Source organism: Fusarium phalaenopsidis, assembly GCF_050370095.1.
Source record: "Fusarium phalaenopsidis strain FUZ10S chromosome Unknown contig_32298, whole genome shotgun sequence".
NCBI lineage: Eukaryota > Fungi > Ascomycota > Sordariomycetes > Hypocreales > Nectriaceae > Fusarium > Fusarium phalaenopsidis.
In genome coordinates this window covers 858,039-884,781 of record NW_028145407.1, presented here as the reverse complement: position 1 = coordinate 884,781, position 26,743 = coordinate 858,039, and the positions used below count along the sequence as shown (strand labels likewise).

Sequence of the window (26,743 nt, the reverse complement as noted above, 5' to 3'; positions counted from 1 at the left end):
TAAATACTCCGACAAGCCGGACGACTGAACGAGTCGCGTCTACAGGTGCATCTACAGATTCGTTATTCAGCTCCAAGAGGCTGATTGCATCGTCTGCAAAGCTCATGCCACGAATAATTAAAGATCATCACCCGTCCATGCGCCGAGGACAAGTCAATCTCCCCCTCGCGGGCCTTTAGCGATGGGAAATATGGACCCGACCCATCTCCGAACCGCTTCCGCTGGGCGCGACAAAAGGGTCCCCGCCACGGGCCCGTGGTGCACACCTCCGGGCCCCTGACGCAGCCTCTGAGATCGAACTGTTAGTGGCCACTTCAGGGGGGATTGGCAGCTTCTCATTGGGGCATCGCCAGTTGCAGGAGGACGGCCGTGTTTTTCCCCCTTCCCTCCCCTTACCAAAATCCAAGGGGCCAGCTGTTACACTACGTTAGCTAGGTACTCCCAGGTAGTAAGCCAGTCAAGCCGCCCGCTGGAACTCCACTAATAAGGTGCCTCTAGTCCGCTACCGACGCCCTCCTGTAAAACCGACCTACACCACCGACCTAAGCTTCGTCGTCGTCGACCATCCGTCCTGTCAACTTTAAACATCACTCGTCCATGCGAATGCCTTCTCGATTCATCCTTCGCACACGTTCACTTCCGCTTATTTAAAGCCCGCTCTTTGTATTATTTCTATTCGAACCTAGATGACGAAACGCCAGCCGTCCCTCATCGACGCTTGCTCCCCTGCGTAACCCAATGTCGTGGGACTTGCTTCAGAGATTCCTCGAGTCCGACGTCTTCAACTCCAACCCCTTTCTCCCCGTCTCATATCTTTCGTGAGTCTTTGCCACGACCCCATCAACAGCCATAGACACCGGCCGGCTTGCGTCCTCGCGTCTGCTTCAAATTAGCCCACCGCCCCTCATCCTGAACCCATCCCGCCGTCTCCGACCTGTACCATCGCTAATGCCACCTGTCGCGACAGCCGCTACGCCAACCACGTGGGGATTCACTATGTTCTCTGCCAGAAGCTGCGCCAGTTCCCCTACGAGGATATCGAGTTCTTCCTGCCGCAGCTATGCCACCTTATAATCAGCGTCGACAATGAGTCAATGGCATTGGAGGAGTTTTTGTTGGACTTGTGCGAGGAATCCGTCACAGCAGCGCTGTTGGTACGTGTGATGTTTGGAAACTGGACTGGAATGGAGCACCGCGTCATAGGAACCATTTCGTCCCGCCTCCGTATTGGGTGCTAACCAGCGTGCCGCAGACGTTTTGGCTCTTTCAAACATATCTGCACGATCTGTCGTCGAATCCGCAGTCCGACTCGTTCCAGACATGTCGCCGAGTCTACAACAAGGTCCAGCACATTGTGTTTGGACTCGCCGATACCGCTCGCCATGAGAAGATCAAGGAAAACGTCCTGCCCGTCACCGTGCTCTCTAGCTTCGTCCTCGCCAGCGTTGCGCTGCCCATGATACCACGCTGGGCTGGTCCCTTGGCTGTCGCACAGGCGCGCAAGCCGCAGCCAATTACTACTGATCCCACCAGCGAGAGCAAGGAGAACATCAAGCCAGCGAGAGCCCGTACAGTCACAGCTGCGAATTCGCGATCGCGCCGCGCTAAGGATGCTGGACGTACTTTCAGTGCGCCAGACCCCAAGGGATCGAGGGACTCTTCGCCAAAGCCTACCCGTACCGCCCCTGTGCCACCTCCGGTCATTATTCCTCCTGGAAGGTCCAAGACGCCGGTCGGTATGTCGAGGCCATCTGCTCTTGAGATGAAGTCATTGGAGGCCAAGCTGAGCACATCGTCCCTGCCCCTGCCCTCGCCTCGTCCGCCAACAAGGCCAACAACACCAATCTCGGCAGGAAACGTCCCAAGGCCAGGCGACGTCGCTCGGAGGCATTCGCATCACTCAAAGGCTGTACTCGCCATGAATGAGCTATCGCCAGTACAGAAAACGAGGCTGTTGAGACAAAACTACTTCAGATCGCAGACCCAGTTTCTGACTGCTCTCGAGGGCATTTCGAATCGATTAGTGCTGGTTCCTAAACCTGCCCGGATGAGTGCTCTTCGAGCGGAGCTTGCGCTAATATCTCAGGATCTCCCAGCTGAGGTTGACATTCCCGTCATCTGTCCTCCCACACTTGTGAATGGATCTCCTGGCAAGAGCCGTCATCACCGCATTGTGCGGGTGAACCCCGCGGAGGCGACGGTGCTCAATAGTGCGGAAAAGGTGCCGTACCTGATCATGGTCGAGGTGCTCCGGGATGACTTTTCGTTTGACCCTGATGCGCCTGAGAACCAGCGTCTCCTGAACAGTTTAATAGGCGGTAGCGCCAGGACGAACCGTATTTTCGACTTGTCTGACTCCCCCCGTCTTTCACCCACGGTAAAGAGCCCGGAGCCTGTTTTGGATAGTGTCTTTGAGCCCGCCTCTGGCGACTTGGGAAGCTCACCATTGCTCAGGGGAATGGATGAATCCCCAGTCAGATTCCCTGTGAGACCAGCGCCGCACCACGCTGCCCAACGTCTTCCCAGTGGAGCGACAACCTCGTCTTCGACCCTGGATGTGACGACTCCCCGAACCTCTGGCACAGGGACATCGAGGTCGAACAGCCCTGGGCCTGGCGCGCGAAGGATGACTCTGCCTATCCAGCGGAATGCGCCAGCCGACCAGCCAGACTTTTCAGCGCTGGCAACTCATATGCGAACTGCCTCCCAGATGCTTGCGCAACTTGAAGCTACTAGTGGAAAGCGTCCAAAGCAAGAGGTAGCGGCGATCCGAGCCAAGATCATTGCCAGCATGCAGAGCCTGGAGGAACAGAGCTTCGACGTAGATGAACAAGGCCCAACCTTTGACACCATCATTGCCAGGACCAGCACAATGCCTATCTCTCCGAGCAACCCGGATCTTGAGGATGACGTGCAGATCGACTCGAACCTCAACGCCAGTGCAGGCCGAGAACGAATGGAGAATGACATCAAGACGGGCGGTGTTCAGCGTCGAGGCGATCGCGATGACCCTAGTGCGGCTGTCTTTGGCGAGGCTTGGGAGGCCAAGAAGGAGCGGATTCGCAAGTCGTCTCCGTACGGCTGGATGAAGAACTGGGACCTGGTTAGTGTGATTGTCAAGACTGGAGCAGATCTCCGACAGGAGGCGTTTGCGTGTCAGCTCATCGACGTGTGCCACAAGACCTGGGTTGATGCTGGCATCGATGTCTGGGTCAAGCGGATGAGGATTCTGGTGACGGGAGAGTCTTCGGGACTGGTCGAGACCATCACCAGCGGTGTGTCTCTTCACTCGCTGAAGCGAAGTCTCACGCTCGCTTCGATCGAGGCTGGCCAGAACCCCCGGCACCGCATTGCCACACTGAGGGACCACTTCCTCAAGGCTTTTGGCAAGCCCGACAGCAAGCCGTTCAAGGCCGGAGTTGATGCTTTCAAGAAGTCCCTGGCGGCATATAGCATCATCTCGTACATCCTGCAGCTCAAGGATCGGCACAACGGAAACGTCTTGGTGGATTCTGAGGGCCACGTGGTTCACATCGACTTTGGCTTCATGTTGTCCAACTCGCCTGGCTCAGTCGGATTTGAGGCGGCTCCTTTCAAGCTCACTCACGAATATGTTGATGTCTTGGGTGGACTGGGTTCACCCGATTATGAGGATTACAAGAAGCTCTGCAAGCAAGCTTTCCAAGGCAAGTTGGCCCTCTCGTTTCTATGAAAAGGTACCCATAGCTAACGTTGTATAGCTCTGCGTCGTTCGGCAGACAACATCATCGACTTGGTTGCAATGATGGGCCACGACTCCAAGATGCCCTGCTTCGCAGTCGGCGTGGCCCAGGTCACCAACACGCTTCGACAGAGATTCCAGCTTCATCTCAGCGCAGATGAGGCAGAGCAATTTGTCGAGACGGATCTGATTGCCAAGTCGTTTGGTAGCTACTACACGCGACTGTAAGTTGTTTCTGCCCCTCCTGGCATGGCATGCTTACTGATGCTCTCTTCAGCTATGACACTTTCCAATATCGTACCCAGGGTATATACTAAGCGAGCTGCACTGCACTCACCATGCTCCAGGAGACGCAACAGAGACAGACAGACAGGGACTAATAGGGTTCAAACGCACGCACGACAAGCGCCCACTGAGGGTGGCATTGGGATATCTGGTTTGCATTTGGGCGGCTTACGACGAGAAGGCGTTGTGGACGATAGACATGGCTCCAATTGCTGGCTCAAGCAGGGACGCGAGTTTGTATGAGAATTGACGATTCACGCAAGTCAACGGGGAGAAAAGATGACGCTTGGAAGAAGGAGGAGGAATATTGGTGACCTTGATGTTGGCGATGGATGCCTCTGGTCATGCATGATATAATGGCTTCAACACCAGGACTAGCTTGACGATGTCAAGGTGACAGGACATGTCCCTCGTTGTCTAGAATATTGGATGAGGGATAGATAATCAAGGTCAATATGTGTAGTTGACGATGGATTGACGTGGACATATCACGCACGATACATACATAGTATTATTATCATGGATGACTCGACGTCATTAAAATGGTCTTTGAAAATCAAGACTGGATTAAAGAGGTTTTTAACTACTACTACACAGCATGCATGCCCTGCCCTGCCCTGCCAGCCAACGTTTGAAAGATGATGTTCGTTGCCCCTGAGACTTTTGCGCATGCAAGAAAATGTCTATCCCCCTCCCTCTCTTCAGGGGGATAGAAAGCCCAAATGAATTTTTCAGATATCTTGACCCTTTTTGTGTCTGTTTTTTTTTGTTTGCTCACACACCTTACGCTCCCCCCCTTAAATGCTATGCCTCTTACTCACACCCACCAACACCGATTGAGCCATGATGATTGAATGCGTTGTGTATATCCCTTTCCCTTTCCGCGCCCCCACCCCCCTTTTTTTGCCAGACCAACCTGAGAAGATGAAGAAGAAAAGAAGGTAAGAACAGAAAAAACAAGGATACCATTTTTTTTTCACTGTCTCTTTGTCGTCCCGGTGATGTGCTTGCTCAGTGTCTTTCGAGGCGACTAGCCCCATCGATCACCCTCCCTCTCAGCCTCGAGCCTGCGCATCCTCTCTTCTTCATCACCACCGCTGACGGCTTCACTGCGACGCGAAGCCGCGGCAGACGTTGTTGACGATGTGGTACGCCGACCCTTACGTGAGCCCGAGTCGTCGCCGCCGTCGTCAGCCCCTCGGTTGCGCTTCCAGCCGGCCATGCCCATGCCTGCCATGCGCTGGGCTTCCTTGAGCAGACGCTCACGGTCACGAGCCTCACGCTCGAGGGTGTGAGGGTCCTTGGCTGCGGCGCTGTCGGCTCGGGAGCCTCGTGGACCAGAGGGGGCTTTGGAGTCGCGCTCGTTGGGCGTGTCACCTGCGTCTGTCGAGTGGCGTCTGCTGCTGTACCTAGAGTCGGCGTCTCGATCGCGTTCTCGGTCTCTGTCCTTGTCTCTGTCACGGTCGCGTCGGTCTCTATCCCTCTCGCGGTGGCGATCCTTTCGGTCCTTGCGGTCCTTGTCGCTGCGTTCTCTGTCCTTGTCACGGCGTCGTTCGCGATCGTAGTCTCTATCACGGTGGGAGGAGCGATGACTGGACTTTTTGCGATCGTAGTCGTCTCTGTCCTTGTCCTTGTCCTTGTCACGATCTCTCCTCTTGTCAGAGTCTCTATCGCGGCGGCTTCGGTGACTCGACCGTTTGGATTCTGCTGGTGAGGTTGAGCGGGCTCGATCGGCATATCTGTCATCCTTGTCCCTGGATCGTGAGGGTTCCTCGTCATCGTAGTAGTGACGGCGGCTGCTCTTGTGTTTCTTACGGCGAGAGTCATCGTCAAAGCCGTCGTCCTCGACCGACTCTGAGCGGTGGCGTCTAAGTCGGCGGGAGCTTCTATGCCCCCGGCTGCGGCTTCGGCTCCTGCTGGCGGTTCGGGATCCCGATCCCGTGTGGTCTTGATCGCGGTCATCATAGTCCTTGTTGTCGCGTCTGTCATAGTCCCGAGATCGCTCCTTGCTGTGTTCACGGCGGGAATCGCGATCCTTGTCTCTGTCACGCGCGCCTTCACGGCCTGGCCCGGGAGAACTACTCCTTGACCGGACCCGGTCGGCTGGGCTGTCCCGGACAGGAGGTGTCGGCTTGGATGGGGCATCACCCCCAACCTGGTATCCTCTTGCTCGTAGATTGTGAAGGCTCGTGTTGGGCAGTCCTTGTCTCATAGCCTTGGGGCCCGTGGGTGCGTTAATGGGAACATCTGGAGCTGGAACAACTGGCCGGGTGGCAGCAGGACCGTTGTGCTGGGCCACATCGGGCGCGGAAGAGGTATCGGTAGCTTCAGTGCCTATGGCCTCACGGGGTGCGTCCTGATGTCCAGAGTTGGAGGCCTCGACCCCATCAGCCGCCCCCTCTCCCTGATGGTCATCAGGTTGTTGTCCATCTGCCGACTCGTTCTGGCCGTTCTGCTGCTGCTCTTGGGCTTGAGGGTTGGATCCGTACTGGGAAAACTGTCCTTGGTCCTGGTAGTTGTTGTTGTTGTTGGCGTTGCCTCCAAACTGGTAACCTCCACGGCCGTAACCCCCGTAGTATCCTCGTCCGCGGCCTCGACCACGTCCGAAGTTGTTGCGGCGATAGTCATTGAAGTGACCGTAATTACCTTGATTGTATCCTGTCTGGAATCCTGAGTTAAAGCTCCCAAAATCACCAGTTCCCATGCCAGGACCACTTTGATTGTAATTATTCTGGTCGAAATTCCACGACTGTGAACCGTTCCAGTTATTATTGGAGCCTTGGCCAAATCCACCTCCAAAGCCCCCCATGCCGTTCATGCCCATGCCTTGAAAGCCACCGTTCATGTACATGTTCTGCATCGTCATCGGGTCCATGCCCATGCCTGGCATGCCTGGGAGAGTTAGCATTTGAACCACCAACCGTCATACGAGTATAACATACCCATCATGGGGAACCCGCCAAACGAGTTCGGAGCCATGCCGTTCTGCATGGCCATCATCATCTGCATCTGGTTGAAGTCGCCAGATCCAGAAAAGTTGCCGTTGGTCGTTCCGTTCATCGTCTCGCCGTCGGCGTTTTCTTGATCGTCGCCATTCTCATCATCGCCTTGGTCGCCCTCACCATCACCATCCTTCTGTACGATGGCCTGCTCGTTAGAGTTATTAGGGGCTACGTCATTGTTGCTGTTACCCGCAACTGGCGCGTCTTCGGCATCACCCGCTCCGTCTTGAGGAGGATGCTGAGCAGCCGAGTCATGGTCGTGAGCAACCTCCTAATTCATAATTAGCTGACGAATCTAATGAACAAGTCGCGACACTGATTTACCTCGTCTGCAGGCTGAGCAGGAGCAGCAACATTGGATTCGCTGGGCGCAGAAACTGCTTCGCCCGTCGGCGCGTCGCCTCCCGAGACCTGCTCAGTCGGCGCCTCGATCGCAGGGGCTTCTAGGACTGGGAGCGACTGTTTCGGCGGCTCAACAGGAGTCACGGGCTCCGATTCTTTGCCTTCCTTGGCCCGGCTGACCTCGCGCTTCTTCTCGGCGGTGCGCAGAAACACCCTGATGGTGGTTCGGAGCGACTTATTGGGGCTGCAGTCCTCGGCGGACAAGGGGGAATGCTCGCAGACGGGACATGAGGCCGGAAGATTCGATTGACCTTGCGCGCAAAGTTAGCGGTGATTTTCTTTCTCGATCGAGTCTTCTGCACGCACATGTTTCGCAGATGGCCTGCTCGCAGCATGGCAGTCGGTAGGCATTCACGGCGAGCTTGCTACAGATAGCGCATCGAAGCTTGATTGGAATGTCGTCGGGGGCGAGGGAGCTGCAAGGAACGTGTCAGTTCGCGGACCAGAAACACAGCGAGCGCCGTGTAACATACCGGATCAGCTCCGCCTGAGCCTCTGTGATTGTCGACGCCATACTGATCGCTTCGTGTTTTCCTTGGGGCGCTTTCCAACTCCTGAGCCACGGGCAAAGCCTAAGACAACAGAGGGGACGTCATGGAGAGGAGTCGGGTCGCTTCGATTAGGTAGGAGGGAGAGAAAGATGTTCAGGCAGAGATGCAGGAGGGCGTCCGATGTCTCTCTGGTGCGAGGGGGATCACGTCGGCGGTTGGGCGCGGCGGGGATAAACGGCAACTCAGGTGGAAAGAAATGATTGGTAAGAGACGGAACAGAGCAGAACCTGTTTGCCTCTTGACGCAAACGCCAGCGGTCACCGGCTGGGCTAGATATCGTACAGTACTGTAGAGGAGGAGAAATCGTTCGCCGGCCTGGGCACAAAAAGAGTGGGACCCGGAGAGCAAACGCGACTGGAGTCACACGTAGCGCACCTGGTCACGTGATGGCTACGATTGGTCTGAAGCTTCTCATCCATCTATGGTAGGAGTTGATAATATGAGTATCAACCATCTTTAGCTTCACGTGAAATAAGAATAACCTTGATTCAGGCTTTGATTCATCCAAAGTAGAAAGAGCTGATCAACTCCTCACCCCAACCAACATCCATCCTGATTAACCGCTATTGATGTTGATTTGATCTGATCTGATCTGATCATGGGCAAGCAAGCGTCCATTAAAGCCACGACAAAAACCTTGCTGCTAGAGAGTAACAAGAAACATATTCAACTCCCAGATGCTCCTCTTGGCATCAGTCCCAGGCAACCAGCTCGCAGGAAAAGGGCAGAACAGAATACCGTACAATACCAAAACACTTTGTCTGCACCTTAGTCGTCCACCCCCGCCGTCATAAAGCCCTTCTAACAAGCGCAGCTGTCCTTGGCAGCGGCATCCTTGGAGCCTCCCAGGTTCACCCTTTGCTCCTCTCCTCCTCTGCTGGCCGCGCCGCTCGTTGCGCCAGCTCCCCTTGCACTCTTCAACGACGTCTCGGGTATCGCATTCGCGATGGCGGTGAACACCTCGGTGACGTTGTGGCCGCTCTTTGCGCTGGTCTCGAAAAACAACAAGCTCTCCTCCTCAGCATACGACTGAGCCTCTTCCGTCGAGACCTTGCGAGCGTCTCCAGAGTCCTCTCCGTCATCGCCGTTCTGGCTGTCGGCGGCAGCGCCGGAGTCGCCCGTCAGATCCAACTTGTTGCCCACCAATGCGATAACGATGCCGGGCGAAGCTTGTCGTTGCAGCTCGGCGACCCAGTGCTTGGCCTTGATGAGAGACGTGGGCTTGGTGAGATCGTAGACGACGAGGGCGGCTTGGGCGTTTCGGTAGTACATGGGAGCCAGCGAGGCAAAGCGCTCCTGACCGGCGGTATCCCAGATCTCAAACTTGATTGTCCGTGTCGGGAGGTTGCACTTTTGGGTCAAGAAGGCCGCTGAGAGGTTGCTGGGTCAGCGACAAAGTGAATCCAGAGGAGCGGGCTGATGCATACCACCAATAGTAGGCTCCTTGTTTTCTTGAAAATCATTATTGACGAATCGCAAAACCAGGGATGACTATCGCAGAGCTCAATTAGCACGTCGAACAGATGGTTTGCCATAAGCAAGCTCGTGAAGCCGCACCTTTCCGACGGCTGCTTCGCCCAGGAGCACCAGCTTTACGCTGCTGCTCGGCTTGGGAGCGTTGGCAGAATCGGCCATTATCGCGGGATCGCTCGGAGATGAAGCCGGATGGGCTGGGTTGTTGATGTTTGAGCAGGAAAGCGGTAGAGAATGATCGCCGAAAGCGGACACGTATGGGAAAAGCGATATCGAAGGCAAAAGTAATCGGTCGCTCAGGTTTAAATGATAGTTGCCTGGGCGGAGGTGGTGGTCACGACGTCAGTGTATGTAGGTATGGATGAGAGAGAGGCTGTGGCAGCGGTAGCGGCAGCGGTAGCGGCAGAGGCAGCACAGGTACTTTTTAGTGGCGGTGGTTGGTTGCGATGACGAGGCCGCTCCTGCCAGGAAAAGCTGCAGTACGTACCGGCTACCTCTGGCGCACCTGCCACTGGAACCAGCCTGTCTCTGCAGCCCGGTAACAGAGCAGCCCGCCCATTGGCTAAGCGGCCTTGTTAGCGGTGATTTAGGGGTGATTTAGGGGTTGTTCTGGGCAGGCAGGTGGACTGCAGAAAAAAAGCTGCTGACCTAAGGGTGCTCAACATAAATACTTGGACAATTTTAGTGCACTATCAGCAGTGATGTGCATACTTTATTTAGTCTTAGGCTGTTCTCGTCTGGCTATTTTACGCGAATGGCCTTCACGCGGGGCACTCGGCGCAAAATAGTTCTGCCGATGTCGACCGCCAAAATTTCAGGTGCTAGTCCAAGCAAGAAAAAAAAGTCGAGCACCCAGGTACGAGGGAGCTCTCATTGGGGCAGGTCCATGTGGAAATAGAGTCTTTGCGATTCATACCATCTCTCTTTTTTCACTCCCACAACGCACAACCCCAAACGAGGCCTGAAAGACCAATCATTCGCCATTGAAACGAATCAATCATGGGGAAAGCCACTGAGGACCCCCAGCGCGCCAAGCGCAACCTCCTCGACGATAGCGACTCGGACTCTGATGATGGAGGGGCCGCTGTCGCCGCGCCTGGTTTCAAGGTGAACGAGGAATTCGCCCGCCGATTCGAGCACAACAAGAAGCGAGAGGAGAGGCAAAGGTTGGAGGAGAAGTTTAAGAAGACGGGCAAGAAGCCGTCTGGCGACGACGATGGTGGCGACTCTTCCTCCTCGGACGAGGAGGAAGATGAGGATGGCTTCCTGGCCACCGAAGACCTCGATGCGCAGATCTCAGCCACCCTCCAGGCCATTCGAAACAAGGACCCCAAAGTCTACGACAAGGAAGTCTCATTCTACAAGCCCGATGACCCTGCCGAGACCGGCGACAAGGACAAGAAGGAGAAGCCTGTCTACCTACGAGACTACCACCGAGAAAAACTGTTGCGAGGCGATACCGGTGCTGATGAGGAGGATGAGGATGTCCCCATGACCTACAACCAAGAGCAGGATGCTTTGAAAAAGTCAATTGTGGCTGAGATGCATGCTGCCGCTGACAGTGACGGGTCCGATGACGACGAAGACGATGGCTTCTTGAAGCGAAAAGAGCCAGCCAAGGTGGACTCGAACGGACTTCACCCCTCCCGAAAAGCAGCCGCCCAGATCACCGATGCCGATGTCGCTAATGCTGACAAGAACCCCGAGACCTTCCTGTCGAATTTCATGAGTGCCCGCGCCTGGGTCCCACCTGATGGTTCTAACTGGAAGGCCTTCGAGTCTGATGAGGGAGAGGACGATGATCGTGCCGACGAGTTTGAGCAGGCATACAACCTGCGGTTTGAGGACCCCGAGAAGAGCAACGAGTTCCTTCGATCGTATGCTCGAGATGTCGCTGCTGCCAAGTCGGTGAGACGCGAGGAGAAGAGTGGTCGAAAGCGTCAGCGTGAGCTCGAGCGCGAGCGCAAGGAAGCCGAGAAGCAGGAGCGACGTGAGGAGAAGGCTCGTCTACGGAAGCTGAAGCTTGAGGAGGCCCAGGAGAAGCTGCGCAAGATCAAGCATGCAGCTGGCAACGCGGGCAAGGACCTTACCGAAGAGGACTGGATGAAGTTCCTCGATGATGCATGGGAGAACGACAAGTGGGAAGAGGAGATGCAAAAGCGGTTCGGCGAAGAATACTATGCCCAGAACGATGAGGTTCCTGTATCTGACGACGAAGAGGAGGAAGAGGGTGAAGATGGTGAAAAGAAGAAGAAGAAGAAACATCCCAAGAAGCCCAAGTGGGATGACGATATCGACATCAAGGACCTCATCCCTGACTTTGAGGATGATGAAGAGAAGCCCAATATTAGTCTCAGTGACGTTGAGAACGATGCCGCTGAGGGTGAGGAGGAAGACGAGGAGGATGAGGACGGCCGACCGTCCAAGAAGCGCAAGACAGATCACAAGAAGGCCCGCAAGGAGGCTCAGAAGCAAGCCCGTCAAGAGCGTGCCAAACTCGAGGCTCTCGTCGACTCCAAGCTCGAGCTGTCCAACCACGACCTCCTCAGCAAGCCGACCCACGCCCCCTTCCGCTACCGCGAGACCTCGCCGCAGTCCTTTGGCATGACAGCCCGCGACATCCTCCTCGCCCCCTCGGACGCGGCTCTCAACGAGTACGCCGGCCTCAAGAAGCTCGCCACCTTCCGCGACGAGGAGAAGAAGCGCAAGGACCGGAAGCGCTTCGGCAAGAAGGCTCGCCTGCGGCAGTGGCGCCGTGAGATCTTTGGCAAGCAGTTTGAGCGTTCTGGTCCTACTTATGGCTTCGAGCGCCTGGTGTCTGCTGAGGATGGCGAAGCCGCTGGTACCGTCATCGAGCCCAAGGCTGAAAAGGACAGCAACGTCGTCGGCGATGTGGGCGAGAGGAAGAAGAAGCGAAAGAGGTCCAAGGGCAAGAAGGGCGGTGCTGCCGAAGCAGAGGCATGAAAAGGGGGGCTTTAGGGACTTTTTGAGCGAGATACCACTACGCTATCATTGTCACGGTCGGGCGTTCCATGTTGTATATGTTTGGTTCCGTATAGAAGGTTTAGTTTAGTTATATCTGAGAGAGAGAAAAGTATCTTGTTTGTCTTGATCAGTCCAAGACCTTTCCCTTCATGTGAAGTTATAGTATCGATATTATAGTTGTAGTGTCCCTCCAACTCGGACCTTCATTCCACATTACACATCTACTGATGCAAAATCGAGTATTACAAAAACAGTAACATAGGTTAATAGAAGCATGTGGTGGTATCTCAAATGCTGTAAAGACCTTTTCCTCCCCAGCCATGACATGGATGCCCAACATGTTCGCCTTGCAAGTTTCAAACAAGCCTGCCTGTCCCAAGATATGCCTTGATAGTTGACCCCTACCGCCATCTTGTCCTCTGCCGCGATATCCCAAGTTATACCAACACACCCCATCTCCAACATCGCCATCTTCAAAGAGATCCATGTGCTGTCACGGACTAGCACCTTCGGCTGGTGAACTTGTGCAGCCGCGAAGACCTCCGGGAATACCCCGATACCTGGGCCAAACACTCTGGCAGCCCCTCCTAGGGACCCTGTTGCTGTAGCCCACTCAAGGGATTCGGCGTCGCCAAGCCGCTACCTCCACTGAACATTCCTGCAAACGGATCACCGCCACCCATGTTGAAGCCAGAGTCTCGCCCCATCTCAGGCGGCTCCATGTTGAATGGCATAAACCACGCCGAAGATGCTTCCGCTCCGCCCATGACACCTGCTCCATCAACAAGGCCTGGTGCTTGCCCGTTCATGCCAGTCTTGACACTCGATCGTCGACTCTGTACGCCTCCATCAGGCTGAGCACCTGCAGCGAGGGTGTCCCAGTCGATACCCATCATATCCTGTCCGCTCGTCAAGCCGGCCGAAGTATCCATCGAATACCCTCCAAAGACGAGCTGTCGGTCGAGAGGGTTGATAGCGCCATTACCCTGCCCGAAGTTCATAGTGAGGAGTTCGGGAGGGAAGAACGTTGGCATGTGCGAGTGGTGCGCAAAAGACGCCATGTTGGCTGGGCTCATCGGTGACATGGCATTGCTGAAGGCTGGATTTTGCGAATTCGGCACAGTGAGAGGACTGAAACTGGATGGACCGCTCGTTTGCATGGCCATGACATCCGAGAATCTGCGCTGCTGTTGAGCTCCAACCCCTGAAGCAACCTCAGCGTCTGCGCTTTGCATCGAATCAAGCTGCTGGCCCGCCTGACCAGGGGCACCAGTTTGCTTCTTTGAACCAGGCTTTCGCTTGGCAGCTGCACCGCGGGGATTGTCTTTGTTTTCGTTGCTCTGCGGCGTTGGAAGAGTAGAGAAATACTCTTCCACAGACTGCAACTCAGGCTTGGCCTCGAGCACCCCATCAGCTCCGTTGTCTTTCCTCTTGTGAGTAGCAGGATCCATAAACTCGGCATCGGAAAGACCGTGCGGGTAGCGGTTGAACCAGTCTCCGTACTGGAGGAAGGATGATTGTGCAGCACGTTCCTGGGCCGTTGTGCCAGCTCTCGTCGCATCTAGGGCGTTTCGGTACTGAGTACGGACGTCCTCGACCATCCAGTGGAACATGCCCCAGTACTTCTTCATCCTGTGAAGATATTTGACATTCGTGGTTAGATTGGCTTCAGCTGTTGGCTGCATGGAAGGGTTACGAGAGATGATGCCGAGAATGTGGACTGTGGTTGAAGAGAAAGCACAGTATCCAGCGAACGGGGCCGAGACAAAACATCGCGACTGTTCTGCTTCCCGGAAAATATCGGATATCCGGTTGGCAGCACCGAATGTTCTCTTGCTTGCCTCAGAGAAGAAGTCGTCGTGCGCCCCTTGCTGCATCCTCGATGGCATAGCTGCTCGGCTCATAAACAGAATGTTGTGCTGCAAGCAAACATGCATGAACAGGAACTGGCTTGCTGTATTCTCCGTCTTCTGAACTTCCAGGTTCTCAGGGGAGTACTTGAGCGATGCGGGCAAACCAGCCTCGAGACCTTGCACGTCACCCAGGAGCTTTGCGTATTGTGATTCCTTATCCCACATAGGATGAGGGTCTGCCTCCTTACCCCCTTGGCTGAGGTAGGTGATGATTCTTCCCCACAAGGCAATGGCTCGGATCAGATAGGCGGGCACTCCCATGTTTTCTCGAGTATCGGCAAGCTGTCCGTCGTCTGGCGATACAGGCTCAAGTACCCGACCATCTAGCATCTCGGTAGGTGCCGGCATGTCGAACTGGAAGTACTTTTCTTTCACCGGCAACGGGATCTGAATTGTCTCTTCCCGAATGAACGTAGGCCGGTCTGTGCCTGATGAATTGAAGCGGTCCATGAGGAAGCAGGCCCACATGATGCGTCGTCGAATCTCTCGGTCGATGAAGCTGAGCTGCGTCTTCTGCCCATTGCGGCCTGCAGGGTCATATTCCAAGTCCTTGTGCAGCTGGAGCGCGAAGGCCATGCGGATGGCCTGTCCACCGAGAGCCCAGCTACGGCCTCCTTGGCAAGTTCCGAATTCGTGCAGACCTAGAATAAGCAGGCATGTCAATATGGTGAGATTTGGCCACTCATATCGTCTGGTACAAATGTCTCGCGCGTGTGATGCCCACTCCTCACCGCGTAGGAACTCGGGCCCTGACGAGCTGATCTGTGGGTTGGAGGTGAAGCGAGCAGCGATGGCGCAGACAGAAAGAACCAGGACAGGAGGCAATGTGCCGTTTCTAAGAACAGTTAGATGGACCCAAGCTCAAGTCATATCTATCAATACGCACTTGAGTTTTCTCATATAGCTCGGTTTGTGAAGGAGATGATAAGACTGTCCATAGATGTTGTCGAAGAAGACCTCTGCTAGATGCTCCTGGATTTCCTTGGAGGGGAGTGCGTCAGAACCTTCATGTTGCAGCTTGGTCTCTTCGTTCTCCTGAACTTGCAAAGTGCTAGGTCTGTCATCGCCTGCAATCTTTGACTTTGAAGGTGCCTTTGCCCACGCCTCCAGATCGGGACCGAATGCTTCCTCGGCACCACGCTTTTTGGTGGATTTGGCTGAAGGAAGGGTCCCTGGAATTGCAGGTTTGACGACGGCACGAGTAACAGACGCGGTTGCTTCTTGCTCTGATTTTGGGATGACCTTGATGATGCGCTCTTCCATACGCTTTAGTCGCTTGTCCAGCATGGCCATGTAGTCTGTTCGCGGCGCAGCCTTTCGAGTTGTGACCTTGTAGACACACGGGATGCGCGAACGCAGACAATGCTTGCAGGCGGGTTTCTCTCCCGAGCAGCGAATCTTCTTGCGGCGGCATGCGATGCAGGCGAGCGGGAGGCGTTTACGCTCCTTGCCCGCCTTGGTCTTGAGTTCGCTCCATGCAGGCGCAGCATCGGCCTTATCCTCCTTAGGTTTACCACCAAGATCTGTGCCGTCTGCGCGGTTCCGAGAAGCCAATCCGAACTCATCGGTAACTGAGTCGTCGAGAGCGTTGGATACAGGTGATGTCCTATCCGGTGCAGCGTCGGATCCCTCCATGCTCTGGCTCCGGTGGGCCGCGGGGATGGCGCCGAATGGCAGCCCATTTGGTGGAATGGTAGACATGGACTGGTGCTGCGGGAACGCAGTTGGCGACTGGGAGGTGTTTGCGTGGTCTGCCAAGGGAACGAGGGAGGGCTGGTCGGGAAGGCCTTGATAAGCAAATGCAAAGTCGTCGAAGCGCGAGGCGTCCATCAAGGCGGCGTGAGAGGGTGACGGGACGGGGTGTAAGTCAGAGGCGTCGCGATAGAGCTGTGAACCGGCATCGAAGGGCTGCTGAGCATGATGAGAGTCCGAAACGCCGCGGCCGGATGACATTTCTCTGCCGACGGCGACGCGGGCCTCAAGAGGCCGAATATCCGGTGCTAGTGTCCGGTTTTAATAGAGCAAGATCGGGAGTGGCGGAGGAGGGAGCAGCAGCAACAGAACGGGGCGGGAGGTGGCGGGGAAGCGAGTCGAGGAGAGGACGCTCTGGTTGCGCAGTGCCTTCATAAGGAGGTTGCAGACACAGCTATCGTGCGGTTTGGACGGGTGCGGCGCAGAGCGTTGACGTGACCTGAGGTCGTCCGGGGAGCTTATGGGGAAGCGACGGGTATGTACTCAGCGGCTCCCCGCACTGGAGCTGGGGCGGCGACAGGCTGCGCCCCTGCTGGCGCAGAGGACGAGCGAGCAGAAGAGAGTTTGGATCAGCGAGAGGTCGAAGCCGGGCAATGGGAATCGATTCGGGGTGCCAGGCGAGGTTTCGGCGAGGAGAATTGGAGGCGATTGCGCGGGCAGCAGAAGCGAGGTCGTTGTCTGAAAGATGGAGGAGGGAAAACCGGAGGAGAGTTGTCGACCAGGCTCCTGGGGTGGAAGAGATTGAGTCCTGGAAGCTGGGGGTTTAAGGCCCGGATGGGTGGAGACATGGCCGAGAGAAATCAAAAGCAGCGATCACGATAGGTTGTCGCGCACGGCCCCGGCGTGCGACTGTGGGGTAGAGAAACGCCTGCAGTCGTTTTGGCGTCGCTGAGCGTCGAAGTGAAGGCCTTTTTCCCTCTGCAGTCGGGGGGGAGACAAGGAGGTGGTGGAGCCAACGACGACGGGCGCGGTGGAGGCGGGTGGCCCATGGGATGGGATGTGGATGGGTGTAAGAGTAAGAGTAGACCTCGGTCGGGTCCCCTAGGGGTGACGTGCGCTGGTCTGGTCTGGTCCGGTCTGGCTGGTCTGGAGTGTGTTTGAGCCGGTAGGTACTAGAGTACCTAACTTTGCGGGTGCAGTGTAGTGTGAACGTGATTAGCACGAACTGGTGCCCAAAGGGTGGGATGTCCTGTTGATGCGTCCATCGTTGGGTGACAGAGTGACAATCTTGGGCATTGAATTGTGGTGATGGATGATTCATGCATGGCATTGGATTGTAAAGATGAAGTTGAAATAAAGATATCTGGAATATAAACGAATATCAACGTCCAGCTCCTTCCTCGCCTTGGAAGCCGCAAACAACGGGCAAGAACTCCAACCGAGGAAGGCACCTCCGTGTCGGCCCCGACATCGCACATCACTCACGCATCGCGCCGGGACTGGGGACTGGGGGGCACGGCACTAGGCACTACGAATTGATCGACAACAGTGCCAATGGATGGATGCATTGGGAACCTTGCAGGTCTCTGAAGCCTCGAATGCATGATGCAAAGTATTTCAATTATTGTTTTAAAGTGCAATTTGTCAAGATGTGAAGTTGCCTCTTGTTCTCTCTTTCTACCTGAGACCTCTGATGGTACATTCAAGCTTCCCATGTCTCATCCGTCAACACATTCTTCAACAACTACCACAGCTCACCATCCAATCTCAACACTCCCTGGTCCTTCGCAGGTGTCAATCTTGCAAAAAAGTTTCCTCCACTGAGACACGGCGGCAAGATAACGCAAGTCAAGGGTCCTTGCAACCACATATCCCTGGCAGGGGGAGACACACACACACTCAATGGAAAAAGCAAGGCCCCATCACCCATGTACGCCGCCTCAGCTAGATCTCGCACTAGGCTCTGCGTCGGAAGGAAAAGTATTAATAAAAAAAAATGGAGGACGAGGCTACTGTAATCAATCAATCAGTGCCGATTCTGCTAGGACGCGGCCACGATGTCACGTTTTGCTGTCTTCGCGCCCGTTGATGAAGTTTATTCCACCCCTTGCCTCGGCAGCGTTTTGAGCCAACCTCATCTCATCTGTACTCCTTAGTTACAGGAAACTAATTAACTGACAGGTAAGTTATAAAACTCAAGTTATATATATATAGAAAAAGAATCAGTCATCCGAGGCTATGTATTCAACGGACCGGCCGTCGTCGACTGCATACGTGATCCGCTCACTCACATCTGCAGACGCCAATCGACCAAGACGGGACGGAAGGAGGCGCCTCTTGCACAACCAGGGGTATACTATGTACGGCTCTGAAACCCATGCATACACGGCAAGTCCCGAAGCCGTGAGTGCCTATGCCGGGATATACAAGTCTGATACTACACTGGCCCTGACTGGGCTTCAGAAACGTCGACGACGAATCAAGAGCTGGCTCCAATCTGGCTCATACAGTCAAAGAGACGCTTCGTCTTAGATGAACCACCCACCAGGAACAAGTCAGGCTGTCGACCAAAATGCATGGATGCTGGTCTCGAAACATAAACGCAAGGACGACAAAACTTCCGGGCATGGATCCCCGGTCCAGGCAAAAGTTCCCTTCCTCGTAACTAACCTGGATCACTTTTCCTACATGCTAGCTACAGCAGCCTCCTAGGGCTGGTGACGATGTGATGGGCGCCTTGAAGGAGGCCCGCGATCGTCGAGCTGTTGGTTCAGGCAACCTGAGAAATCTGGCCGACGATCGAGTCTAGAACCTCGCGCGGGGAGGGGATGTCATTTACCCCTTGCGAGCGAGTCAACTACAGCGTTACAGCGCAGTCGGATGCACCCAAGTCCTCTGTTACTGTCTGTAATATCTTGCTCGTTTGCCCACAAGGGTCACGCTGCAACGCAACCCGGTCTGCGTGTTTGCGCAGCACACTCGATCAAAATAGAGGCCAAGAGAAAGGATGCCACGACGCGTAGCAAGCAACCGCAGTAGAGGGGGGGAAAGAAACGCGTGTCGTAGGAGGCGTAGTGAGGATCCAGACGTCAAGCCCTACGGCACGGCACTCTCGGTATAATTAAAAAGAGCCCAGCCAGAATGCTACATGACTAGTTCAAACCTTCTTCACTCGGGCGCGAGATAGGGCTGCTTCTCACGGGCTTACGCGAGCCTCGTTAATGCGGTGATGAGCTCTGGCCATGGTCATGCGCTCTCGAGTATTGATGAGATTGCACCATCGTGTTCGTCCGCCCCGTGGTTCATGAGGCGCCCCCGTCTACCCTATCCTCATTGAGCATGGCCTCGAGTTTCCCAGATCCAACTAGTAATTACGTAGTCCAGTTCATGGGAGAGAAAATACGCGATGTTTCATACCTGCCCACCCCCCTGGCTAGACAGACATTGCAAACGAACCTCTACTGTCTCGCTCGCGTCCCGTCCGTCCCTGAGACAGAGACAACCTGCTCCCTTCTGGAAGGTATCACGGGCTAGTATTTCAAATCACAGCATTCCAGGCCCAATTTGTAATTACACAACCTTCAGCGCCCTCGGTCCGTTTCGATCCTCGTCCGATCGCTCGTTACATCCATGAAACCCTGCCTTGAGGGGGGAAGCCCGTTTCACAATGTGGACTGCGATTGACTTCTCACCAGCGCTACTGGAACGTCTGTGTCCGGCAGACTCTGTTTTTGGAGTGGCCGTTGCAGAGGTAACAGGAGGCAAAAAAAGGCAGATGCCTCAAACATGCATCTCAGATCATGGTCAGCCAATAGTCCAGCATCTATCAAGACAGCTTCATTTTGAATATTGAGTCGCTATCTATGCCTGCTTACTGACACCTTCGACGTATTTTGAGCCTATGGATGCAATTGGGCCTTGGGCAGATGGCTCCCCCTCAGCCCCTATCCATAACCCTCCACCATGCAAGTTTTGATGCGGCATCACTTTCACGTCTCAGCCCCGAGACAGACACAACCTGTCAGCAACTCTAAAACTGAAACATGTTCATCGTGCCTTAGTTGAGCCTCCAAGCTCCGAGACAAGGAACGACACCATGCAATCTCGGAACGTGCCGCTTGGTTCAAGCATACAACATCAAAAGAAACATGTATTCAACCCAGGTCATGAGAGACCAAAACAGTGTCTTCTTTATCCAAACGCCCTGCTATGCTCCAATATGCCATACAATGAATGCACCGACCTCCATCATCTATACAATGCTGAACCACGCTAAACCCCCAGACCATTGTATACAACTCAACCCCTATATTCACTCGGCCCCTTTGTGCTTGATGTACACCGGGATTCCGTACAGTACCACCGCCGCAGCGTTCAAGTACTTGAACTTGCACGCCCCTCTGGACCGCGCAACCGCCTCCGCCAGTGACACGTTCCGCGTCACCTGCTCGTCTCCCTCCGCGTCGTCAATGACCTCCTCGCTCAAGGCCTTGGCTTTGCCCTTGGACCGCTTAGACTCCTTGAACGTGCCCTTAGGGAACAGTCCCCACTCTTCGAATGATCGACCGGCGAACCGATCAATGTCTCTGTCTGTCACATCCCAGAGCGTGCCCACAACGGCAGGGCAGCCTGCCATCATGTAGTTCCACACTGGGCCATAGCACTCAAACTCGCCAGCTTCCGTCAGTGAAGCTGAACTGCAACCCATTAAGAATGTAGCTGGCTTGCACTTCTCCAAACGACGGATAGTCCTGGCTCGGACATATTGGGCACCGCTTCCATGACCAAAGTAGAGTAGAATCTCCGAATTTGACAGAGCCTGTTCAAACTCGCCCTCCTGAGGGGCACGGTTGACGATACCCTTCCAAGTTGAGAATGCCTCGAGAGATGGCTGGAAGGTGGACTGCGTATTGACGAGATCGGTCGATGGGTTCAGGATGTAGGTGCCTCGCTCCGCCGAGACATAGTGTCCCTCGGGCATGTCTTCATCCACGTCGTCTCCCCTGTTTGATGGCTGTGACTCCAAAATAAGCTGTCTCAAGCAGGCTAGAGAAGGGACACGGGAGACTGCAAGACCTTCCATGCATGGCATTGACTCCCAGGGGAAAGCATGAAGAGCCTTGTCCAGTACCAGAACCGTGTGGGCATCATCTGCCCTCTCTGAGCCCGTCTTAGCAGCGTTGTAGTATCCGCGCAGAGCATCATATGTCTCCACCACCATGGCATCAAAGTCGATTTCATCATAGGCGTTGCGTTCTCCATGGAATTGAAGAATATCCACGACAAAGTAGAGCAAGTCATTAAGCGCCTCGTCAAAGTCGCTGTCAGGATCCGAGGGATCGCCCAGACCAATAAACAAGTCAAGAATACGAGGATCCAGAGAGACCTTGGATGTCTTGGTTGCCTTCTTTCCTCGCACTCGGTTTCGAGAGGGCAGACTGGCGTCGAGGATCTGCTGAAAGCTTTTCTGGAAGCGTGCAAGGAGGTCAGGTCGTCGCTCGTGTTGCGAAAAGATTCCCTTGAAGCCGCCCAACCAGGTCGTTTCAATGGTGCTCAGGAGGTCCCCCAGTCGTTCATCCAGAGCCTCTCGTTCGGCCCACCAAGCAGACTTGGCTCCCTTGGCGCTGAAGTCACGGCTGGCAGAGTGACTTGTCTCGTTGGCAAGCCGAATAATCTCCATCATCTCATCTCTACCGTGTTCAAAGTTGAAAACCTCAGAGTCCGCATCTCGTGAGTTGGCTCGCTCAAGAGGCAGCCGAAGGATGAAGGGGCTGTGGCCTGCCTGGAACTTGGTGATGCATAGATCATGATGGTTATCGCTGAGAGAAACCGAAATCACACTCCAGTTGTGAGGCACCAACTCGATGTAGTTCTTCTGGAACTTGGCAATCTCCGTTGTGAGACCGAGGCTGGCCCGTCTGGAAGAGCCAAGATCAGTCGAGTGACCCCGAGCCTGGGTTGCTTCTTTCGTTTGGAGAGTGCTTTGCTCGCGCTTCCAGGTAACATTGCGAGCCAAGTCAACCGAGAAAGTGGCAAACCCAGATCCGGCAGTGACCTTGGACTGCGTTGTGGAGGTAGCTGAGAGAAGAATGACTGTGTTTTGCAGCAGGGCCGAGATTCGATGGACCATGGTGCTGTTAGCAGTCGACAACGTGGAAGCATGAGCCTCCAGAAGAAGCTCCTGAGCTTGCCTCAACGCATCCGCAAACGCGGGCACACCACGCTCCTTGGACCCCTTTCGGTCCGTGGCTGCTGTCGCGGTACGGCCCTTACGAGGAGGTGTCTGGCTTAGAGATAGTCTCCCAGAGGCACTCTTGTCCGAGGACGCAATAGCCGGGAAGGAGATGGTTGAGTCCTGGATGACAGAGAAGACTGGATCATGGATCATCTGCTCCATACTGTGACCGATGAGAGAGATGGCTGTCACCACTTGTTCTTGGGAGAGGGTGCCAAAGAGCTTGGGAAGCTCCTTGGCAGATTCCAAGGTTGACAACGCTGATGTCCAGTCCTTCTGGTTGATGAAACCTAGGGCCCTTGACAGAATGACGGAAGCCATGAGAGATGCCTGGTACACATCATTGGGAAGCTTCAACACCTCAGCTGTCGAAGATGGTTGAGCCTTGACAGCGGGCTCCCGCTTTCGAGTTCGTGGAGCGGGAGTTGCAGCAGCCTTGGCTCTTGTCGTTCTCGTCGTAGCTCTTGTTGTCCGTGTTGCAGCGGCAGCTCGTGTTCGAGTCGTTGATGCTGCAGCCTTCTTGGTCTCGTTTTGAATCTTTAACACCTTTCCATGATCCCCTAGGCGCTGAGCGGTTTCCTCCGCTAGCTGAAGCAGTTCTCGCGCCTTGGTCTCATCCCCCATATCTCGATATAGATCACTTAGTTGACATGCAACTTCAACTCGAGAGGCACAGATATCCTGAGGTAGCTCATCAAAAGCCTCGTTACCAAAATCGATTGCCTTGGTGAGTTTCCCGGCACGATGATAGATGGACCCTGTCCAAGCAAGCACCTGCGCTCGGTACATGGGCGAACCTGTGCTCTCGGCGATCTTTTGAGCCGATTCTGCGTAGTAGATGGTCTCCTGGAGCATGCCGAGATGAGCATATACTGAAGAAATGTGCAAAAGACCGCGCAGAAGAGGAAAGGCGAGGGCCCAGAACCGGGGACCGATGACCTGGCCGAGCTTGGAGCCTGCCTTGACACTATCAATGCTGGCGATTGAAGCGTTGAGATCACTTGGGCTGGTGGCTCTGGATGAAGACGTCTCAATCTTGGACCAGTCGTGCGAGAGAATCCGAACACTGGACTTGATACAAGTGAGAGCTTCTTGAACTCTGCCTTGCTTCAATGCCAAGACGGAGTCGAGGAATGAGCTGAGGGCGAGGGACATGTTGACTTGAGACTTTGACAGAGCCCAAGACGTGATTGACCCATCATAGATGGCCTTGGCAGCCGCCAGGGAGGAGTTACTATAAACTGGTTAGATTTGGTTGTAATACTTGCTAGCCTCACTTACGCTTCATCAATGCTACCGATACCAGAATAATACTCGGCCTGGGTGAGGTGAAACCCTGCAACGAGACCACGAGATGCCCCCTCTGCTTGATCGAGAAGCTGCTTGGTTGCTTCAAGAGTCTTCTTCGCCTCAGAGAAGTGGCCAATGTTGAGATGCTGAGACGCCAGAAGAGTGTGATTAAGGATTACGTTGTTATATGTCGGCTCTGCCAGGATCTTAGAGAGAGGTGTCGATAGTTCGAGGATGGCAAGATGAAGGCTGTTCTCGCCTCGGAGACTGGCAAACTGGCTGGACGACTGGAGGTGAGCAACAAGACCGTCGGGGTTATCGATGCGCTCGTAAAGGTCAGCCCTTGAACTGCAGGTTTCAGTCATAGATTTCCAGCAAGAGATAGCCTCAGCCATAACAGAGACGGGAAACTTCTCATCAGTCACGGCCAAGGCCAAGGCCGACTTCTGATAGGCTTGAAGGTGTGGGATATATCGGGTCAAGGCGGCGTCTTCACCGAGCGTCTTGCCATCCAGCAACTGCGCTACTTCATCAACCATGTTTCTGATCTCCATGTCGTTTTCCTCTCCGATATTCTGGAAGAGCAGTTGAAGGAGCACTCGGAGTCTTCGAATAGGGAAACGGTCAAGTGTATAGATTCGCAAAAGGGCTTGAACTGAAGCATCGTGGAGCTTGAGAGGCTGTCCATGAGCACCCGCTTCTCCAACGATTTGCATCAAGTGCTCCAACACAGCAGCGCGCTCGCCCTCTGGCAGGAAGAAGGCCCAATCGTTCCACGAGTGATCAAGTTTGGCAATGGATCGCAGTGTGCGAGACAAGGTTTCGGCCTTTTCATCAGCGTTCCATGCGAGGCTCGGCGGTTGAGAGCCAAGTGCAGCTGTCACCTTGACCAAGGCACCCTCCTCGATCATGTTGGTGCAGATGGACCTCAGAGTGCGAATAGCATCACTGCTGCGGTTGGCCGACTTGCATAGATCTGCAAAGAGCTCTAGTTTTGTCGATATCTGGGCCTTTTCTTGCTGAGCCATGGGCCGATCCTGGATCATCTCGATAGAACGGCTAAGAGACTGGAGAACCTCTTTGTTGATTTGCTTAGACTTGCCGACATCTTTCCGTAGCTGGTTGTATCTGGCGAAGTAGAGGCTGGAGATCTTGATAAAGTAAGTGTTGAGCTGTTCCGTTCGTGCAACTGAGATAGTCGGGTCGAGGATAGATTCTACAAGCTTGTTGCAATCCCATAGCACTTCGTCCATGGATTTCCAAGTTGTCGAGCCAGATTGAATATCACCGTTGAGCACCATTAGCGCACCGTCAAGGATCTGGTTGATGGTCTGCATCAGCACTTGACGCCGCTGATCGAATTGCAGGAGAATCTTGGCGGTCGCCTCTTTTCCAGGAATAGAGCCAAGCCAGCGGCGACTGAATCGAGGAAATCGCATGATGAATGTCTTTAGAGGCCCCAAAATAGACTCCAATGCTGGGTTCCCCGTCTTGGGCTCGTTGGTTTTGCTCACGAGAAGTCCAACAGCCGCACGTCTGGCAAGTGACAAGCTCTCTAACAAGTCGTTGAGCTCGGTGATGTTGCCAGTCAAGCTACCATCCAGGCCTTCAACAACCTCATGAATGAGCTGCTCCGTCTGTGAATCGTAGTTGGCTTGTTTCAACGATGCCGCGAGAAGACGAGCTGATATCGAGAATATGCGAGTTGCTGATTCATGTTCAGGATCAAGCATGTCTTTGAGAAGTTGAAACCATTCGCAGGCTGAATCATAATGTCGGTCGGTTTGGGCTGCGATTCCTAGGAGCTGATACATCGATGCCAGAGGTGAGTTGGATGAGGTCGTGGCCTTTGACTCTTGGCCCTCAATGAGTTCCAAGAGATCATTGAATGAGGTAGCAATTGTCTCATAGATTGGTCCGGTTGTGGATGTGTGTCGTCGTGTCAAGGCCCGAACACAACGAACAAACGGTGAAAGAACCTCGTCATCAACATTCCCCTTATGGCCAGCCATTTTCCACCACCGTAACTGAGACTTGAAACAAAGGACTTGGAGCTTGAAAGCTGAGATTGGCGTGGGACTGAGTCTTGGTTCTGTCGCGACCTGGTCCTCTTTGCTGGAAACGCTGGGTGCCAGTGATAGAAGAGTTTGTGATAGCGATGCAAGCTGGCGAGCCGCCTTTTGTGTCTCCTTTTCGTTTTGCGTTCCCATCCTTTCAAACAACTTGATCGGGGATGAAGAGTGAGTTTCCTCGAGGAAGGGGAGTGCTGCTTCAATCTGGGCTGGCTTCTTAGAATGAGAGATCCAGCGGAGAACCTGAACCTGGCATCCTGTGACAACTGGGAGAAGGTGATCGGGCACAATTCCATCATAGTCGAGCAATTCGGCAATGACTTGGGAGGCTGTTTGTCCTTCAGCTGATGCTGACTTGGCTGTCTTGTTGCTCGATGTGTCTAGTCTTCGCTTCAGTATCCTCAACTCCTTAAGAGCTTGATCCTGAATTCCAAGACCAAGAAGTTTGCCAATGAATGCCGACATGCCATTCTCGAGTTGAAAGTCAGTTTGCGTCGGCTGGATGGGACCCATGATCGATCGAAGACAGGCAAAGGCGACTCGCGCACACTCAACAGTTGCCAGACATCCTGTTGACTGAGCTGTTGGTTGACATGCTGCTTTCGAGGATATGTTCGGTGAGGTAGCGACTCGATTCAAGGTTCTCGGATGTAGTGGTGATAGGGGCGCGGATAAAGATCTGCGCAACGTTCGTGGCGCCGCAGCCTTTCGTAGATCGCCATGAGAGGGCTGTCGTTTACTCGGTGTCGACGGTGGTGCGGGCTTTGCAGCTTCGGTAAGGGATTTGATCGCAATGTTAATAACATTGGTCGCAAGAGCAGCACGATCTTTGGCTGAGAGTTGCTCCTCGCTGGACTTTGTTCGCGCCGCCGTGGTCTTCTTCGCCTTGGAGTGCGCCGCCGCTCGGGAAGTAGTTCGAGAGTTCGTTTGGGAGGTAGTAGATGAGGTTTCGGTATCAGGAAGCAGCAATTCTTTGAGCGTCACAACTGTAGCTGTTGTGCAAGTCGCAGTCGATGCAAGAGCTGCCTTGGCCGCGTCGGCCTTTGCTTGAGGAGAAGCCATGTAGATTATGTGAGTAAGTTCGTAACCATACCGTCGTCAAACCCAAAAGCTCCTATTCAA

The 26,743-nt window shown here is 54.4% G+C and overlaps 6 protein-coding genes across 6 annotated transcripts; 2 read left to right on the top strand and 4 right to left on the bottom strand.

The window, feature by feature from the left end:
- Positions 1-738: 738 nt before the first annotated feature.
- Positions 739-4,038, top strand: LRP88_06853 (1-phosphatidylinositol 4-kinase; the record flags this gene model as incomplete). Its single annotated transcript, XM_083243390.1, has 6 exons — positions 739-818; positions 968-1,154; positions 1,253-3,690; positions 3,741-3,817; positions 3,888-3,945; positions 3,999-4,038. 6 exons carry the CDS (start codon positions 739-741, stop codon positions 4,036-4,038), a joined length of 2,880 nt encoding a protein of 959 aa, XP_083100614.1.
- A 998-nt stretch (positions 4,039-5,036) lies between these two features.
- LRP88_06852 (uncharacterized protein) lies at positions 5,037-7,924 on the bottom strand (the record flags this gene model as incomplete). The annotated part of the gene is made up of 5 exons (XM_083243389.1): positions 5,037-6,898; positions 6,949-7,279; positions 7,333-7,661; positions 7,717-7,826; positions 7,884-7,924. The coding sequence occupies 5 exons, from the start codon at positions 7,922-7,924 to the stop codon at positions 5,037-5,039; spliced, it is 2,673 nt and encodes an 890-aa protein (XP_083100613.1).
- An 838-nt stretch (positions 7,925-8,762) lies between these two features.
- LRP88_06851 (Rab family GTPase VPS21) lies at positions 8,763-9,596 on the bottom strand (the record flags this gene model as incomplete). The annotated part of the gene is made up of 3 exons (XM_083243388.1): positions 8,763-9,331; positions 9,389-9,452; positions 9,519-9,596. The coding sequence occupies 3 exons, from the start codon at positions 9,594-9,596 to the stop codon at positions 8,763-8,765; spliced, it is 711 nt and encodes a 236-aa protein (XP_083100612.1).
- Positions 9,597-10,433: 837 nt separating this feature from the next.
- LRP88_06850 (KRI1-like family C-terminal-domain-containing protein) lies at positions 10,434-12,398 on the top strand (the record flags this gene model as incomplete). The annotated part of the gene is made up of 1 exon (XM_083243387.1): positions 10,434-12,398. The coding sequence occupies one exon, from the start codon at positions 10,434-10,436 to the stop codon at positions 12,396-12,398; it is 1,965 nt and encodes a 654-aa protein (XP_083100611.1).
- Positions 12,399-13,006: 608 nt separating this feature from the next.
- LRP88_06849 (transcription factor domain-containing protein) lies at positions 13,007-16,285 on the bottom strand (the record flags this gene model as incomplete). Its single annotated transcript, XM_083243386.1, has 2 exons — positions 13,007-15,167; positions 15,219-16,285. 2 exons carry the CDS (start codon positions 16,283-16,285, stop codon positions 13,007-13,009), a joined length of 3,228 nt encoding a protein of 1,075 aa, XP_083100610.1.
- A 4,051-nt stretch (positions 16,286-20,336) lies between these two features.
- On the bottom strand, positions 20,337-26,683 carry LRP88_06848 (peptidase family C50-domain-containing protein; the record flags this gene model as incomplete). The annotated part of the gene is made up of 2 exons (XM_083243385.1): positions 20,337-23,493; positions 23,541-26,683. 2 exons carry the CDS (start codon positions 26,681-26,683, stop codon positions 20,337-20,339), a joined length of 6,300 nt encoding a protein of 2,099 aa, XP_083100609.1.
- Between the last annotated feature and the right edge of the window lie 60 nt (positions 26,684-26,743).